The following is a 19,040-nucleotide window of genomic DNA, read 5'->3' as shown; positions in this document are numbered from 1 at the left end:
TTCTGGTAGCTGAGTGCGCTGTCTCTCTTGTAGGCACCGTGAAGAATGGAAGAGAACACGGATGACGGCATCAGGTTTAGCTCCTTGTGTTTCATCAATGATCACGTTGGCTTTCAGGGCAGTATAAAAACCTCAGCCAGTGACTTCATTGTTATCGAGATCGATGAACGGGGACAATTAGTCAGTAAGGCCGCCGATGAGTCTCTCTATGAAATCAGTAAAATACAATCTGAACCGAGTAATTCTGTCAAAAAGCCAAAGCTAAATATTCAGAATGTATCCTTAGAACATGAAAATAATGAAGAAGTTGCTGACTTGCCTGGGTGTTCAGATGGTGACCAGATCCAGCCTGGGTGCTCCGATAGCGACCAGATCCAGCCTGGGTGCTCCGATGGCCACCAGATCCAGCCTGTGTGCTCCGATGGCGACCAGATCCAGCCTGGGTGCTCCGATGGCCACCAGATCCAGCCTGTATGCTCTGATGGCGACCAGAGCCATCATTCTGACTCAGAAAAAGAAAACAGTGTCAACGGTGTGACTTCTAAATGTGAAGAACAAAGTGTTGATTTATTAAATTCACTTTTAGATGAGAAAACTCACACATCGCTGGATCAGTTTGCCTGTGATGTCAAAGGGATGTGGAATTCAGAAACTGAATTAATTGAACCATCTCCTGAATTGTCCCTAGGCAGGATCCTTGACAAAAACCAAAGGGCTGTTTTGCACAGTGCTGTCAGGCAGAAATTTCCCTTTTTGATAACCAGAGGAAACAACAGCGAAGTTGTTGTAAAACCAAACCTTGAGTTTAAAGAACTCTGCCATTTGGTGTCTGAAGAAGAAGCCCTTGGCTTTTTCAAATATTTGGACGCAAAGAAAGAAAATTCCAAGTTTACCTTTAAACCGGATCCAAACAAGGATCACAGGAAGGCCGTGCACCATTTTCTCAACAAGAAGTTCGGAAACCTGGTGGAAACCAAGTCCTTTCCTGGGCAGAACTACAGCGCTGGGAACTCAAGCACAGCCATAACCGTGAGATTCCGGGAAAAAGCACACGGGAAGAGATCGCATCCGGAATGCGAGAGAAGAAAAGCTGTGTGTACAGGTAATTTAGTAACTCATCATTTTCTTGGGTACAGTTTGTGAAAGGTGAGTAATTTGAATAACTGGACCTGGTCATAGAGATATTGTAAAGAGTATGTGGACAGATTGTTTGGGGCAAGACGATGCCTTGCATATTATGCTCAATGTGAAAACAAACTATTTAAATATGCACAAAAAGACATTTATACTGAATGGTCACGAGGCGTAAAGCTGAAGCAATTGTTTTGTGCTTGATCGGTTTTGAGAGTAATGATTTTTCTGTTTTCAGAATAATGTCAACCATAATTAAGTGTTTGGAGTAAGATGGATCTATTGTCTGCTTGCGAAGGGGAGAGACGGTCTGCAATGCAAGATAGGGCCTGCATTCTTGGCTCATCAGGCAGGCGTCCTCACATTCCAGCGAGCCTTGTAACCTCTCAAGTCATTGTAACCCGTTTTCTGAGCCCTGTTTCAGTTTCAGATTCAGAAGGCTTAGAGTGGAATTTCCTCAGTTCCCCCAGGAAGCATTTCCTGCCAGTTTGGCATGGAGAATGTATCTTGGGAATTTCTGCTTTAAGGGCTATAAGGTCTTCCGAGGCTGAATGGTTCCTATTAAATGTCAGAGGACAGGTGTGGGGTTCATTGGTCTGTATATCTTACTTGAAAAATAGAAAGTGTTTCCAATGAGCATGTCTTATACATTCATCTAGCAGACATTTAACAGTATGCACACATGCATAAGGCACAGGGGGAGGACTGTGCGTGCCTCACAGGACTCTGGTGTGAGACCTTTGAATTTGAAGGGATGTGGGCTTTGGTTTTACATGGCAGCAGTTCACAAAGACATAGGTGAAATGTCAGAGCGGGATTAAAGACCTTGTACGTGCAAGGCAAGCCTTCTAACCCTGAGCCACCCCCTAGCTTTTGCTTTCCTTGAGACATGACCTCACTTAGCTGAGACTGATCTCCAACTCTGGCTTCTTAAGTGCTGGGACCGCAGGCACCATTAAACGCTTTGGACTGGGGAGATCTTTCATCGGTTTAAAGCTTAGCATCCACAAATGTGAGCATGGGAATAAACGATACTATGAATGAGTTGATCTATTTTGAAGGAAAAGTAAAAATAGGTTTACATATAGGAAGAGAATTGCTGGTTTAAGGTGATTTGCTGATTTATAGGAAGAATTGCTGACTTATAGGAAGGGGATTGCATGATTTAACTAACTCTAAGGTTTATTTGTTTCTCTGTCATATATTACATATGACTGAAGTTTCCCCTCCTTCCTCTCCCCCTAGTCTCTGACTCCCCCTTTTTTCCCAGATCCACCCCCCACCTCCCCTCAGAAAAGAGCAGGCCTCCCAGGGACATTTACCAAGCAAGGCATAATAAGCTGCAATAAGACCAGGCACATCAAAGCTGGACAAAGCAACCCAGTAGGAGGAAAAGAGTCCACAAGTAGGCAAAAGAGTCAGGGACAGGCCCCTCTCCCACCGTTAGGAGTCCTACAAGAACACCAGGCTATTCAGCCATGGCATATATGCAGTGGACCTAGGTCAGATCCCTACAGTCTGCCTGATCTCCAAGAGTCCCTATGCGTCCCTGTCAGTTCATTCTGTGGACGGTGTTCTCATGTTGTGTCCCTGGCCCCTCCTCCAATCCTTCTTCCCACTCTTCTGCATGACTCCCAAGCTTCACCTAATGTTTGGCAGTGGGACTCTGCATCTGGTCCTGTCAGTTGCAGATGAAGTCGCTATGGTCACTTTGATTCCGCTTGCTCAGTCACTCTGCAGGCAGGACAAACTGTAGGTCAAAGGCTTGGTCCCAGTCCTCCATTTGAGGCCTTTCCTAGTTACAGAAGACAGCAGGTTCAGGCTCTGTCTTCCATTACCAGAAGTCTTTGCTAGGATCACCCCATAGATTCTATGCACTTTCCATTGTACTGTGTTTCTACTTTGCCCCCAAAATGCCTCCCCAATTCCAGTCATTTCTCCCAGTATCCCCCCTCCCCAACATACACCTGATCCCTCGAGTTCCCACCCCTACCAGTCCCCAGCTCCCCCCCTCAGAATCTATTCTATTTCCCCTTCCCAGTGAGATCCTTACATCTCCTCTTAGGGCTTCTAACTTTTATACTACTTGAGATGGTATCAGTGATTTAGGATAATGAGTCAAGATCTGAGAACCTTTTTATGCATTAGTTAGTTTTACTGAAGTTAGAATTAATTAATGGTTCACTAAGAGACCAATATGATGATGATATTGGTGTCCAAAAGCAAAACAAACAATTTTGCTCAGGTGAACTTTTACAAGAATCAGAATATCACATATAAAAATATCTCTGCCTTCATGTGTTCATACACATATCTATGTACTCATGTAGTAAGTTTACTAACCTTTAACTCAGCAATTCTCAACCTCTGGCTTAGGACCACTCTGACAAACCTCCATCTCCAAAAATATTTACATTATGACTCATAACTACAGCAAAATTATAAATTATAATTATAAATTATACAACTTATAATTATAAATTATAATTATAAAGTACAATTATAAAGTAGCATTGAAAATAATCTTATGGTGTAGGGCTCACCACAACACGAGGAATCATGTTCATGGGTCCCAGCATTAAGTAGGTTGAGAACCGCTGCTTTAAATGTTTACGAAAATCCAGTAAAATGTATATTATATAAAATCTTCCATTTTATTCATTCCTGAGGGTTTTGGTGGTGAGCCTAGCCTTAATGGCTGATCTGTGTCTCCGGCCCACCATTGTCTTACCACCAACTGCCGCCATTCATTTCCTGAATTTTTACCACCTTCCTATTCTGACATCAACATCAACTCAATAGGCATGCCTTTCTTTCAGTTTCCCGCAACGACCATTTTGCTTTGTATCTCTGATTATTAATCTATTAATATAAGCACTCATGTAATGATTTGCAAAGTAACTACAGCGCTTGCTATGGAGCATTCAACCTTGGAACCTGAGGCAGAACTGCTATTGTATTCGGAAGATTGAACAGAAACGCAACAAATCAGGAGTCTTACGTGTTGGAATTTAGGATAAATGTATGAAAATGGACTGTAACTATTAGGGCTTTTCTATGCCCACCTCAGCTCCCGAATAATAACACAGAAGATTACTTATTTATGAGTTAATGCCATACAACTTCCACGTTTTGGTGGCAATTCTCCAACAGCTGCCTCCTTCCCAGAATTCCTATCTCTTTCCGGAAGTTCCGCCCACTCCTGCCTTGCTATAGGCCGTTCAGCTCTTTATTGACAGGTGATGCTTTTACACACTGTGCACAAGAGGTTTTCCCAACAATGGTCTATATGGAGACTAGAAGGTGGACCTGTAAGCCCAGGGAAAGAATGTGAACTTTAATTCACACCCTTAATGAGCCAACAAATGCTTTAAAACACACTTTTACCATTAATAATTAAGTTTATTACCCTAACCTGTTAGTTTGTGAAGAATGTAATTATGAATGATGCCATCTTTTCTGTAATCTGTAATTATTGTGTTTCAGCTTTTACCCTACAAAAGGAAAATCTGGAGATGTTCGAAGCAATTGGTTTTCTAGCCATCAAACTTGGTGTTATTCCTTCGGATTTCAGTTACGCGGGCCTTAAAGACAAGAAAGCAATCACCTATCAATCAATGGTGGTTAGAAAAGTGACTCCAGAGAGGTAATGCAGTATTGCTTTCTGGAAAGTGTAGGGTTAACACTCAAAATAATATTGGGACCACCTTATCTTTACTGTCAGTGTTAATTAACTGGTTATACACTAAACAGCACATTCTACATTAATAAAATAATTGTCTTCCATGCACGTTCGTGTGCACATATATGAAGTTTGGGCCTGACAAGATGGCTCAGGGGTTACAAACACTTCCTCTTCTTCCAGATAACCCAAGTTCAGTTCCCAGTTCTCATGTTGGGAGGCTCACACCTGCCTACAGTCCAGCTCCAAGGGATCCAGTGTCCTGTGTCCTGTTTTGGCCCCTCACACAGCATGCATTCACACAAACACACATAAATAAAAGAAAAAAAATAATCTTACAAAAATTAGGAAATTTTAGGATAGAAACAGACAAGTGGTAGATTTGTTTATAAATTGTCTGAATTGTTTAGAAATTCTGATACAATGTTCAAATATGTATGTGCATTTAGAAAAGTGTAATTGAAGACATAAGTTTATTAATCTTTTTTCCTTAATTGTTATAGTGCTTTTTATCATAAGCCCCTACGTTTAAGATATAGTCTTATTAAATAGAATGCACTGGGTTCAAATTTTACTTCTCAGTGCAATAAAGTTTTACCAGTAATCTTGCAGTTTTAAAAGAAATATGTGTTTCTCCTTGAGATTCAGAAAGCAGAGAGGGAGCAGTTCACAAATGCCCTCACTGTTCAGAAATAGCTATAGTCAACACTTCATCTGTTGTTCACAGGTGCCTTTCAGAGTGTACACATCACAGACATGAAAATCATACTACCTCTGTAGTTTATGTTTCTATAATAAAGTAATATGAGTGTTTATCCTGAGAGATTTTCAACGTAATTTTTGTAAAAGACTTAACCAGGTCTGTCCCTGTTTTTCTAAAAGCGGGGATTCGATCCAGTTTTTCTCTGTGAAATGATAGTGTGGTTAACATTCTTGTACTTTAGTCTGCAACCTTTGGATACTTCCCTTAAACTTCTAAAAGCCGAGTCGGAGTCCATCCAGTTGGCCGTGTTCTCCACGGTTTACTACTTGGCTATAAGCTATTCAGGCACGTACTATTGGCGCAGTGATGCTTTTAAGTCCTGTACACGAATAGAAGTGGTGATAATTTTGGTTTGGGGTCTAAACGATAGGAATCCAGATATCATACTGTTAAGACAAACGCTAAGTTTTAACACCAAAAGGCAATAAATATTATGATTAGTTCCTAGGGAGAGAAGGAAGATTATTTTGATTTGGTCCATGGGTGTAGAATTTCAATGACTCCTCAAGTAATAGCATCCGGCAGATCTAGAAGTCACGAGATGTACCGAGAGGGACGATAAGCACCCTGCCAAATCGCATAGGCAGTTTTAATAAACACTTTAAAAAGTGTATGTAAAGAAAATTGATACTTGCTGTTTTTTCTCTTTTTCTTTTTTTTTATATGATTCTAAAATATGTTTTTTTTTTTTTTTTTTTTTTTTTTTTTTTTTTAAAGTTTGAGTAAGGAAGTGTTCAAAGCTGAATCTCTGAGGCTGGTGGGTTTGTTGGTGGGACAGACCCTAAGAAGGAAATGGACAAGTTGGGACAGGAGGGTCAGGACCATTAGGGACACTCTACAGCTTGGATGAAGGAGACGGCAGAAAGCTTTTCCCAAAAAACATTTACATGGTTATTTATTGTGCATGGGTGTTTTGCTCACATACACGTCTGTATCTCTTGGGAACTCAAGTGCCAGTGGAGGCCAGAAGAGGGTGCTGGATCCCCCTGGAACTGGAGTTACGGATGGTTGTGAGCTGCCATATAAAGTATTGGGAATCAAACTGTGTCCTCCAGAAGAGCAGCCAGTGTTCTTAACCACTGAGCCATCTCTCCAGCCACCTTTGTACTTACATTTTGACAGGAGTTGCCTGTCGAGGTTCACTTTAAAGCTTGTATTAAATATGGAATTTGTAAACTAGGATTTAACTGATTGTATGATTTATCACTCCTAGGTTGAAAAATATTGAAGAGGAAATTAAGAAGAAGAGAATGAATGTGTTTAATATTCGGTCCGTAGGCGATTCTCTCAGACTTGGTCAGCTCAAGGGAAATCACTTTGAAATTATCATCAGAAATCTAAGAAATCAACTAAATGATTCTGCAAACCTGAGAGAGAGGATCTTGGAGGCAATAGAAAATGTTAAGGTGAGAAAACCCAACTTTGAAATTGTATTAAGTAAAATCTCTATAATCCTCACTGAGACAAAAGAATGAGGGTTTTTCTTTTTTTTTTTCATTGTGTGTGTGTATATATAATTAATTTTTAAAATGATAATTAGGTGCCAGTATATTTTGTTTTCTTGATATGTTCTATATTAAAAGAGACAGTGTGTGTCCATCCCCAACAGAGGGGGACCAGTCTCTGAAACAGGTTTTCTCTGGTGTCTTCCCTCAAGAGTGTGTGGTGATGTACCCTGTGGCCTCTATCTCTTTAATTGTTGTTACATATGTTTATACAGACTGAGAGAATGTACATATACAACCTGTCCAGCCAGTGTGCAACATTTCTTAAGATTTAAAAAAAAATATTAATCATTTTATTTGTTCATACTTCAACTGTTATCCGCTTTCCCCGTCTCCCCTCCATGAACTTGTGTAGAAGGGGCCATAGGCATGGATGCCTACAGGTGTGAGGATGGTTATATTCCAGTCGCTTATTCATAGAAGTGAGTGCTGAGCCAGATTTGACCTGTGGGCTCTAGCTGTTCCCTCATACCTGATCCAGACAAGCAGTTCTCAACCTGGGGACCTTTAAAACATTCTGACAGTTAGTTTCTAATTCTAAACCAACTTAAAAAAAAAAAAAAAAAAAAAAAAACAAAAACAGTTAGGCTTACAGCTTTGATGCTTTAAAGTAACTATTTTAAAATGGTTCTGTCCCACAGTTGAGATATACTGATTTTGATTCCTGATCGCATCTGGACTTTTAACACGATCCTACACCTCAGTGACAGGAAAACACAGAGAGGCCTGTGTTAGTTAGCAGCTTCCAACTAACGGTCTTTAAATTGTGCACTGTGGCTTAACACTCCTTAGATCGTGTATGATCTCTCCTTAAACACAGAGGGTTCTGCGAATACTGACTGATGGCATTTATAAGAAGGTCTGCTTTGGTGTTTATGAAAACAGGCTGCATATCGAGAAGTTTGCATTAGAAACGATCTTAGCTTCAGACAGCTTTATCTTCTACTTTTTTAATGTATTCAGTATTATTGTGTCTGTGTGCACGCACGCATGCACAGATGACAGCTTTTAGGAGTCAGTTCTTTCCTTCCACTGTGGCTTCTGGGGATCACAGTCAGGTCATCAGGTCTGCATGGTAAAGTCCTTGTCCACTATACCATTTTGCCAGCTAATAGACCTTTTTTAAAAAAAAAAATCTCTTAATGAGAAAAGTTGAGTGGCTTGAAAACAAGGATTTCTGAAGGTTTCTTTAGCGAGCTATAGCACTGCTTATAGACTTTCGGCTATAGTTAACAATTGTTCCAGTTATCTTAAGGTTTACCACGCTGTTTATACAAATTGGAAATAACTTTTAAAGAGGTTTAATTTAGGGAACACTTACCTTATCTGCAGTTGATTTTTACAAGTGGAAACAGCTCCCTCATGCTGTACTGATAAAAAATTATCTCAGTGTCCTTTATTGACAAACCTTGAGTTGGTGCTCAGGCACGATTATCAGCTGAGCGAATGTTTACTCCTCTCATAAAGTGTATGGAGCACTCTTAACTTTCAAGAAACTTGCTGATGCCCATGCATGTCTGTCTGTCTGTCTGTCTATCTATCTATCTATCTATCTATCTATCTATCTATCTATCTATCTTCATCTCTCTCTTTCTCTCTCTTCCCCCACCCTCCTCGTATGTTTCAAACAGACCAACATCTTCCTATTTCTTCTGAATAACCTGACATTTCAGAGGTGTGGTGTCCAGAGGTGACATCTTCATCCCTCTCCAGGAAATATCAGAGAAGGAAACCAAGGCAGAAGGAAATGTGTTAGCAAATCGTATAAAGGAGGCAGCCTGTGGGCTGGGAGAAGAAGTCCGTACATTGTTCCTGCTCTCTCCCAACAGCAGAGGACTCCAAAGCAAGAAAGAGCTGGAGAGGGGGATGAGATCCAGGTTTAGTGAGCAGTTTGTCCCAGTGTACCTCATCTCTCTTGGCTTAGGACGTCAGGTCGTGTATGCCAGGAACTCCTCAGTAATGTAAATAGCAGGGTATTTTAAAACCTTAACCATTTATCACTAAATTGCTTTTCCAAGACAGGGTCTCACATAGCCCAGGCAGGCCTTGACTCTCGGCACCTCCTCCTCCTTCTCCCCTTTGCACCCTGCCCCTGAAGGTTTATAGGCCAATTTAAACTTGCTCCCTGCTGCTTCTGGTGTGTAACTGTTTGGAATCTCTCGGACCACTTCACCCGACTCTGTCTGTATTATTGGTAATTACTGAATTTCTCAGTTAAATGGGAAGAGAAAGAATTTGATTATACTATATGTATGAAACTCTAATTTCTTATATTGTGTTATATTCATAGAATAAAGGTTTTGTGAATTACTACGGACCACAGAGATTTGGGAAAGGAAAGAAAATTCAAACGGACCGAATTGGATTGGCTCTACTGAAGAATGAAATGGTAAGAATTTTCAAAAATACCATCTTAACTTTAGTTACTCGTATTTATTACATATGCTCACTGCATGCCTACTGCACGTATGTACATGCACATACGCTCACACATGCATTATGTAGCATGCCTTGTATCACTGGAGGTTTATTAGGCAGCTACCATATTCTTGGATTCACATTACACCAGACCTGATACATGTGGGGAGGACTGTACCAGGCATAGGTACCAAGGGCATCATGGGAGGCAACTTGGAGGCCTGGTCCTGTAGCTGGCACACCACATATTCTTTCTTGGCTTACGGCAGTACCTCCCTAATCTTTACATTCTGTGAGTCAACTTAAATGGCCTCTAATTTTGTGATCTGGGACTTCTCATCTTGTTATATTTTGTTTTGACTATCTGTTTGACATTGCTCAGTCTTTAATACCCATGTGAGACCCCACACAGTCCTCAGCCTGTCATGGAGGCTCAGTATTTGCTTGGATGTCATCTTAGTTTGCTTCTTACTGCTGTGACAGTGCACCATGACCACCAGCAACCCGGGGAGGAAAGGGTTTGTTTGGCTTTCAAGCATCATCCATCACCAGGGGAAACTAAGGCAGGAGCTCATGGCAGGAAGCTGGAAGCGGGAACTGAAGCCGGGGTCATGGAGGAATGCTGCTCACTGGCTTGCTCCCTCAGCTTGCTCCTCTTGTTCTAAGACCCTCTTGCCTAAGAGTGGCACCATTTACAGCGAGACAGGCCCCTCCCACATTATTCATTAAATCAAGAAGATGTTCGACAGACTTGTCCACAGGCCAATCTGATGAGGACATTCCCTCAGTTGAGGCTTCCTCTTCCCAGGAGACCTGGGCATGTGTCAAGTTGACAGACAATCACCAGGCACCGGATGCTTTAGCCTTTTATGAACATTGGTTGGGATCAATGCTGTAGAAGATGGAATGGAAACTGGGAAATGGATGAGTCACTTTAAGTTCCTTTATACTATGAGCTAGGTTCTTAGAAAGAAGTCCTAGTGTACATACAGCAATATAGTAACAGGAACCGAGTACATGGCCTTTTCTAAATAAATAAAAAAGAAAGAAACGTCATATACATGCATGGTTTAAAATAAACTATTAAAATGTTAAATAAAAAATATTTTTTAAAGATTTATTTTGTGTGTATGACTACACTGTAGCTGTCTTCAGACACACCAGAAGAGGGCATCAGGTCCCATTACAGATGGTTGTGAGACACCATGTGGTTGCTGGGAATTGAACTCAGGACCTCTGGAAGAGCAGTCAGTGCTCTTAACTCTCCAGCCCTAAATAAAACATCTAAGTTGACACTTTCTATTATATTTTGCCAGTGTGGAGGACAGCTTGCCAATGTCAGTTTCTTTCCATTTGTCTCCTGGGAACTGAACTCAGGTCATCAGGCTTGGTGGCACATGCCTTTATATATCAAATCATCTTGCCAGCCATAACTTGTTTTGTAAGACCCAAAATGTCAAAGAATTTGAGGATATAGGTGAAACCAGTGGCTTTGGTATTCTTGCTTCCTTCGATGTTTTCATCCCATGTTGGCCAAGTCCGAGTGTTTATGTCATGCCTTTATGTTCATGTTCTTATTTTAGCTGAATACAGAACGACAGAAATGGGAGATACTCAAATACATAAAATTAAAAAAGAAAAAAAAAAAAGAAAAAAATGTCAGAAATGTAATTGCAGAAGTGCTTGAGGAGGGGGCTTTTCCAGTGTAATATTTTGGTTGTTACTTTGTATGTTACTTTGTATCGAAGAATATCTCTACATGTGAAACGAAGTATGCTAAGATAAAGGAGGAAATTGCAACATTTTCAGTCCTCTAAGGATGCCCAAGAATTTTTTTTTTTTTTTTTTTTAAGTAATTGGTCAGTTTCTTTTATAAAAAACATCTTTACTTGGTTAATTTCTCCAGGTGAAGGCCATAAAATTATTTCTTACACCAGAAGACATGGATGATCCTGTCAATAAAGCAAAGAAATACTTTCTTCAAACTGGTACGTAGGTTTCTTTACTGATCTGTAGTAGTTCAGGCACACACAAATGCCCTGCACCGGCCTCTCCTCAAAAGTGCACACACTAAGAAATAGCAGAAATGGCTGAGCGGGAAGGCAGTGAGACAGACTGGAGACGGATAGCAGTACATTGTGTTTCCAGTCATTTTAGTGCCTGACTCGGGTACTTCATTTTGGCCAACTTACTTGGGGTTTTGTCTGTCCTAACTACCTCAGGGGTAAGGAGAGGCAGGGAATACATCCTTAGTTTCCCTTCAATATAGAAAGTCCTAGAGGGGGTGATAGGATAAACAGCAAGCGAGGAGTGGGGCAGCTTTGGCAAGCTGTGCCAAGCAAGGTACCCCTTAGAATTTATGCCAGGCAACAGATCTGGTGTAAGAGGTTTGTTGGGGGAGGGGAGAGCCAAAGAGGACTTGGTGGAACATGGTTGGGGAGAGAGAGACAGACAAGAAGATGGAGGGGGAGGAGAGGGCAGAGAGAGACAGAGAGAGAGAGAGAGAGAGAGAGAGAGAGAGAGAGAGAGAGAGAGAGAGATGGGAGAAGGCAGAGAGGAACCTGGGGTGGCTGGAGGCCTTTTTATGTGAGGCACACACCTGGTGCACCTGGTGGCAGCAGGTAATGACATAGTAGCTTTTAGGTCCCCGGGAGCAGGCCAGTGGGATAGCCCACTGCTAACAGGAGGTCCAGTTCACACTGCCTCAGATGGTAGTAGGGCCCCAGCAAGTATCGAAGCCTTGCCTGAGTCTGTGATCTCAGGTTTCTTACAATTTCTTCTGACGGGCTGTCATGTATTCCTGACTACACTTTGAACGCTTCAGTCTGGTGTGTATATACAGAATTGTTCACAGGTCAGTCTGGTGTGTGTGTGTATATACAGAATTGTTCACAGGTGCACATAAGCAATGTGGTTCTCGTGTCAAGGATTCTGAAGCTTCAGCACACCCAAGAAGTACCCAGTACCTTCATCAAATACCGGCTGCAAGGCCCTCCATGAATAAGTGTGTATGGAGCTCAACATTTTACATTTTACAAAGCATCCTATTAGCTAGGCTACAGATTGCTGCTGGTGATTCTGCTGGGGTTCTATTGGATGTCCATATCTCTTCTTTAGACACTCCCAGACCCCTGCAGCTCTCCAGCTTATTAGATCCTTGGTGATAGGTTCTTTTTGTTTAGCAGTCTTCTGAATTAGGTTAACTCTGTTCTAAAGGAAGGGGGTCTGGTCAGCCATTCCTATTGCTGGGTTCATTTGTTCTTTCTTATTTTTCAAGGAAAATAAAAGCTTAAAAAAAAAGCGAGCCTTTTCTAGTGTAATTGGGTTTGACTGGTCTCCATAAAGGATTGCCTTTCATTTAGACTGCTAGAAAAGGCATCCCGCAGACAGCTCTTCAGTGGAAGTACCTATGGGCTGATTTGTTCTTCATTTCAGAGGATGCTAAAGGGACGCTTTCACTGATGCCTGAGTTCCGGGTTCGAGAGCGGGCGCTGCTGGAGTCGTTGCATCGCTTCGGCTTGACGGAGGAAGGCTGCATCCAGGCCTGGTTCTCCTTCCCCCATTCCATGCGCATATTCTACATCCACGCATACAGTAGCAGGGTTTGGAACGAGGCAGTGTCTTACAGACTGGCAGCCTACGGACCCAAGGTGGTGGAAGGGGACCTGATCTGCTTGGATGAAGATGCGAATGAGCATTTCCCAAGCAGTAAAGTGAGTACCCGCCATGGAGGTGACTCGCCACACCAGAGACAGTCGATCCGTTTGCTCATCTCCCGCTTGACTCTTCTGACAGCTGAGAATCAACACGTTGCTAAGCAAAGAAAAACAGTCAGTGGTACAGAGTGAAAGGTGGTAAAGATGCCCCTAAAGAGCACACTTACACACACACACACACACACACACACACACCTGTATGTGTAGTGCACAGGGTGGTCCTCTTAAAAACAAGAATGAACCGTCCAAAGCTGGCTCGCCCACACACCCGAATTAGGTGCTCTCTCTCTCTCCCTCGCCTCCACCGCCAGCAAGTGTCCTCCATCTCTCTCTCTGCTTTCCCTTAAAGAAAGTTCTGTAATGATGCTACAAGGCTATGGGATGCTATAAAACCTTCGTTTCCCATTTCTTCCCTGTCCAGCAGGCATTTTTCTCTCTGTGAGTTTCAACTAAGTAGTGAAGCTGAATCCTGTATGTCTCGTTAGACAGTTCAAATAATAGTATAAATCGAAAAGAACAAAAAAACTTTTCTCTGACATTATATCAAAACGTGGTTAAAAAACAGGAACGAGGCCCTTGGCCTCCTGTACGTTGTAAAATTGTGAGGTTCCTGCAGTACTTCATCCTGTATACTGTAAAGTCATTAGGTTTTAGTGAAGTAAAGGATATCAGATATTCTCGGTCCTTTAACTCCCATTCTATAGAAACGAGAGCTGAGGCTCAGATGGGAAAGGAAAAATTCAGAATCGCCAATGTGGTGTGCCTAAAAAGACCCAGGAGTCTAAGAGGATCTGGAGGAACCAGCGTGTAGATCTAGGAGTCAGCCGATAGAGATACATCGAGACCCAGCACTTCAAAACTAGAGGAAAGGTCAACTCTGAGCTTTGCCTAAAGAAAGCTTCACCTGGATTAATGCTGGACTCCATCTATACAAATAGTTTCAAGTAATAGAAATCTTCCCCAGACTAATTAACAGAGAACCCAGCATGAATGTATTGGCCCTTTTCTGAAACTCATGATTTATTCAGGCACGCCTTGTCTCTAGCACCGACCTCTGCAAGAGTGGCAGGTGCTCCCTCCTCACAGCCGAGCACCTCTCCAGCCCAGAACGAAGCTGTGAGCAAAGTTTCCCGAGTGTAGCATGTCACACACTTCCTTCCCTTCCTGTCTCTGATGCCTACAACCACTCTCTGGAACAAATATTGACAAACAGCGTGATGAAGTCTCTATGATCACTTTGATTTTGCTTGCTTGGTCCTGGAACACTCTGCAGGCAGGACAAACTGTAGGTCAAAGGTTTCGTGGCTGGGTTGGTGTCCCAGTCCCTCCATTTGAGCCCTTGCCTTAGAGAAGACAACAGGTTCAGGCGCTGTGTCTCCCATTACTAGTTGTCTTTGCTAGGGTCACCCTGGGGTGACTGAAGGGAGGGGCTGGCTCTGCAGATGTTCAGTTTGGCATAATTTGTTGGTGAGGGAGGAAAGTCACGGCTATAGCTCACCTGCTTCAGCAGTGTGTAGTCAATGCAGAAAGGACTGGTCTCTTTTTATGGAGTGGGCTTGTCTGCAGACAAGTGATGATAAAGAGGTCGTGTTTAAGCATATATGTATTCAGTGTGTGAATCAGGGTCAGGGAACACTGAGGTAGTCTGAGCATTTGGGAACCACTCATTTCCACTGTATTTTATAAAACTAGGTTCATCTGGTGACCAAAGAAGAGGAATCAGCCAACACATATGCACTGCACCAGGTAAATGCAAGTTACCATCACTTAGATTTACATAAGCCTTGTCCACTAGAGTCAAATCTGACCCGCCCTTCTTAGGTAACTTTTAGATTAAGTAATGATTTATATCCTAATAATTTATGCTTCTTTAATAAATTTATGCTTACAATAAATTTATTATGCTATCATTTAGTTCCTAATAATTTAATTTATGCTTGCTTTTGATAAACGTATTTAGTCATGGGAATACAGAAATTTAGTAAGAGCACTTCATGTCTCCCTCAGATTTTCCCAAAGTTCATGTCTCCCTCCAGCCTTTCCCAGAGCCTGACCGTTAATCCTGTTTCCAGGGTTGCACTAATCCTATCTCACAAGAATCACTGATTTACTTTTTATCTTATCTTACGGTGCTCCACCCTTGGAAAAATATGTCACCTGAATAGTGTCACTCGGTATCTACGTGGCCTTTGTTGAGCCATCCTGTATCCCAGCTTCCAAGTCTGTAGGCTGTGACCTCCACGGCGGAACGTGTGAAAGCTTCCGTAGTAGCGTGAGGTTTCCGAGTGCATATGGACAGAAAGTTAGCCGAGAACCAAGGGCGTAACGCTCCCTGGGTGGTTGTAGAAGCATTCTCCGGTGTCGCATCATGTGACCTCACTGCAGGCCAGGTTCTGCATCGTAACACATGCGCTTTGCACCGTTAGTACTTCCTGCTCAGCCGTGCAGATGGTGATGATGATGACAACGATGATGGTGATGATGGTAATGATGTTGAGGATAGTAATGGTGATGATGGTGATGGTGGTGGTGGTGATGATGATGATGGTGTCACCTGAAACGCCTCAGCTCAGATTTCAGACGATTACATATTAGCCGTTGTAGGTTTTACTGCACGTACAAAAATTTTCTGTTTTTAAAAAACAAATGGCTTACTTCTGAAAAACAGAGACGTAATATTTTTCTACCATCATCCATCAGCATGTAAATATCAAGTTATGCATGGGTTGCATTGCATTAGAATACCTGATTTTAAAAATTGTCATTTTGGTTGCCGACTTTTAAGAACAATAGTTAGCTGAGTTTTGCTCTGGGATTAGGATGGAGTTTTTCAACAGTTTCTGAAATGGCTCTAAGTATACTTCTGCCATCTTGTGCTATGTGTCTACGTGAAGCAATACTCTTGGCAGTGAGGATTACTGAATCCAAATACCTGTCAACTCTGGAATACACCAAAGATGCTTTCTGTCCTACAGTTTCAAATATTCAGCCAAGATTTAATGCCTCAGATGAAAATAAACAGTACCTAATCTTATTAGCATGTAAATTTGATTTAATAATTTAATAATTAAATTGTCTTTAATAAAGATAGAATTATACATATAACAAAGAATCATCCTGAAATACTTCTTATATGATTTATTATCAGCCAATTTCTGGCTTTTATACCAATTTCATAGAGTTACATGCCTAGGGTTATGTATAAATTTCTTGGATAAAAGGGTTACAAGTGAATCATGTTTCAGACGCCAGCTATAGCCCAGGCTAGATTCTAACTCATACATACCCTGCTTCAGCCTTCTACATGCTGACCTAAACCCTAAAGTGCCTGGCTTCTTTGAGATTCGTTTATACATTTGATGCCTTTTTGTCCATTTTTCTAAATACATTTTAGCATTGAATCGTACTGTCCAGCAGTTCGCAAAGGAGCAATCCTTAAGGAGCATGGCCTTACTCACAAGCATGCAGCTGATAAAAATAAAAATACTCGCTGTCACCTGTTTGCTTTTTAATAAAAAAGGAATCTAAGACTGTCATGCAAGATAGCAGGGTTAGCAGTAGGGACTATACTGCATGTCACCAAGACTCCACTTGTAGAATTCCCTGCTGTCAGAGAGTTGGTCTTCACTGAATATGTAAACGAACCTTTATTTTTGAATTATGGTTTGCCCAGTGATGCCTGATGTAAGCTGATTACCACAGCTCTCCCGACTCTTTGGTTTTAGCTAGCTCTTTTCTTTATCAGATAACGTTATAGCTGGCCTAGGTAATACCCAAAACATGTCTCATATTTATAACCTGACACTGTTTTTTTTTTTTTTGTTTTGTTTTTTTGTTTTTGTTTTTTGTTTTTTTTTTTAACAAAGCTGGGTTCCAGTCATATAGGTGAGATATGGTCGAATATCTTTCGAAAGCTAATCCATAAGCTGTCGTTTCTCTCTGTCCTCCCAGGTGGTTCTGCCTGTGCTTGGATACAACATTCAGTACCCAGAGAACAAAGTAGGGCGGTGGTACCAAGGAGTCCTCAGCAGGGATGGACTGCAGGCCTGTAGGTTCAGGGTGCCCGCCCTAAAGCTGAATGTACCCGGATGCTACAGGCACATCGTGAAACACCCCCACAACTTGTCACATCGACTAGTCCATCCTGATGCCGCTGAGATTCAAGTGGAAGGGCCCCACGATGATGTTACAGCCTCATCACTGTCCTTGTCCTTTGACCTCGACGCTTCCTGTTATGCTACCGTTTGTCTGCGGGAAATGATGAAGGGCGGCGACATTTAAACCCACACCCTGATGCAGCCGTGTGCCCTGTGTTTGGAAGCAAGGGTAGCTGTGGTTCCTAAGACTCCACCTTGAGCTTCACGGTTGCTGTTCGTTGGTTTTCACGGTATCCTGAGAGGCTGGGTGTGGTGTATTAACGTAAGCATCAGTGTCTAAGTTTAAAGCTGTGTGACCGAGGTCTTTAAGGTCATGCATCAGGATTTTTGCTCCGGTCATGAAAGTTCCAGGTCTTTGGAGCATGTCTCTGAGCACTGGCTACTGTGCATCACGCATAAGAGGTGGAGAGAGAACACTGTCCACACTGCTTAGAAAGGTAAAGCCAGGTGACAGTGAAACCATGGTGATAGGACCAGAGAAGCTTTTCTCCATCACTGCCATCCTTTCCGGCATGAAGTGGCTGGTGTAACCCCATGCAAAGGCAGTGTCTGTTCTCATAATGTATTTATGAGATCATCTTTGAGGAAGACTGAAGATTTTAATTAAATTTTCTATACTAAATTTTTACCTGTTCCCCTAACTTTTTGTTTTGTTTTCTGTCACCTAAACTCAGATTTTAGACTGTTGTCTGTATCCACGCTCTGTTTCTGACCCATACGAATGACACTGGATATGGTACTGATTCTTTTTGAAAATACAGTCCTGATTTCCTGAGTTACCACTGAATTGTCTGTATGTTTTATACTGTGAAAAGAAAACCTATTGTCCATTTGGAAATCTCAAGTGTTGATTTAATTGCCCTGCACCAAGAGTCATCTTTAACAGTGTTACGTCATTTAAGTCTGAGTAGAGAGAGGTGACTTATTTATCAGGAAGCCCTTCTCCAATATTCATCTCATTGCCAGTAACATATAGTGATGAAATTAAAAAATCCATGTGGAATATTGCAGACCAGCAATGATGGGTTTTTGTAAGGCTATGCTAAATTCTACCTACTTAAGGAATATTAAAACCAGGAAATAAAGTCCAAAAGAAGCAAAACTTTTGCATGGAATGCAAAATGTGCTTTTTGTTGCATGTTCAGTGGGACTTAACCTGTGGGTCATGATCCCTTTGGGGGTCAAATATCAGATATCCTGCATCTCAGATGTTTATGTTATGATTCATAACAATAGCAAAATTACGAAGTAGCAACAAAGTGACTGTGGTTGGGGGTGGGTCACCGCAGCATGAGGAACTGTATTAAAGGGTCATGGAGTTAGGAAGGCTGAGGACCCTGCTCTGTATACTATAGAGCAGATCAGATGTCAGTTCTAAGTCCACCGGTAAATAACATAAGGAAGATGAGTCGAGTCAGAGAGTTAGCAAACATGTAGTCACTAAAGTTGTTGATGGAAACTTAGTAGCATTAGAAAATGTTTTACAGGAGCAACACACGTATTTTACACATGCCATGCTCGCCCGTGAGAAGCAGATTTTAATGAAGCTTAGTTCCAGGCCATTGCATATGTTAAGCAAACACGATCTCCAAGCTATACTTGTAGCTCTTTAAGCATACTTTAAAGTTAAAAAAAAAATGTAATAAAGAATGTTTAAAAAAAAAAACC

At 41.7% G+C, this 19,040-nt stretch overlaps 1 protein-coding gene across 4 annotated transcripts in view; it reads left to right on the top strand.

Moving 5' to 3' along the window:
• Positions 1-19,040, top strand: part of Pus7l (pseudouridine synthase 7 like) — a 21,305-nt gene extending 2,265 nt beyond the window's left edge. For all 4 annotated transcript variants that reach the window (XM_076911944.1, XM_034517370.2, XM_076911943.1 and 1 more), the window contains exons 2-9: positions 34-1,102; positions 4,618-4,777; positions 6,790-6,982; positions 9,372-9,470; positions 11,406-11,487; positions 12,935-13,212; positions 14,908-14,961; positions 17,167-19,040. In XM_076911944.1, the coding sequence (XP_076768059.1) occupies positions 46-1,102; positions 4,618-4,777; positions 6,790-6,982; positions 9,372-9,470; positions 11,406-11,487; positions 12,935-13,212; positions 14,908-14,961; positions 17,167-17,496 (2,253 nt within the window). In that variant the 5' untranslated portion in view covers positions 34-45 and the 3' untranslated portion in view covers positions 17,497-19,040. The remainder of the gene's footprint in view (positions 1-33; positions 1,103-4,617; positions 4,778-6,789; positions 6,983-9,371; positions 9,471-11,405; positions 11,488-12,934; positions 13,213-14,907; positions 14,962-17,166) is intronic.

Source organism: Arvicanthis niloticus, chromosome 13 (assembly GCF_011762505.2).
Source record: "Arvicanthis niloticus isolate mArvNil1 chromosome 13, mArvNil1.pat.X, whole genome shotgun sequence".
NCBI lineage: Eukaryota > Metazoa > Chordata > Mammalia > Rodentia > Muridae > Arvicanthis > Arvicanthis niloticus.
Note: the sequence above shows the minus strand (reverse complement) of the source record. Positions and strands in the feature narration are given on the sequence as shown.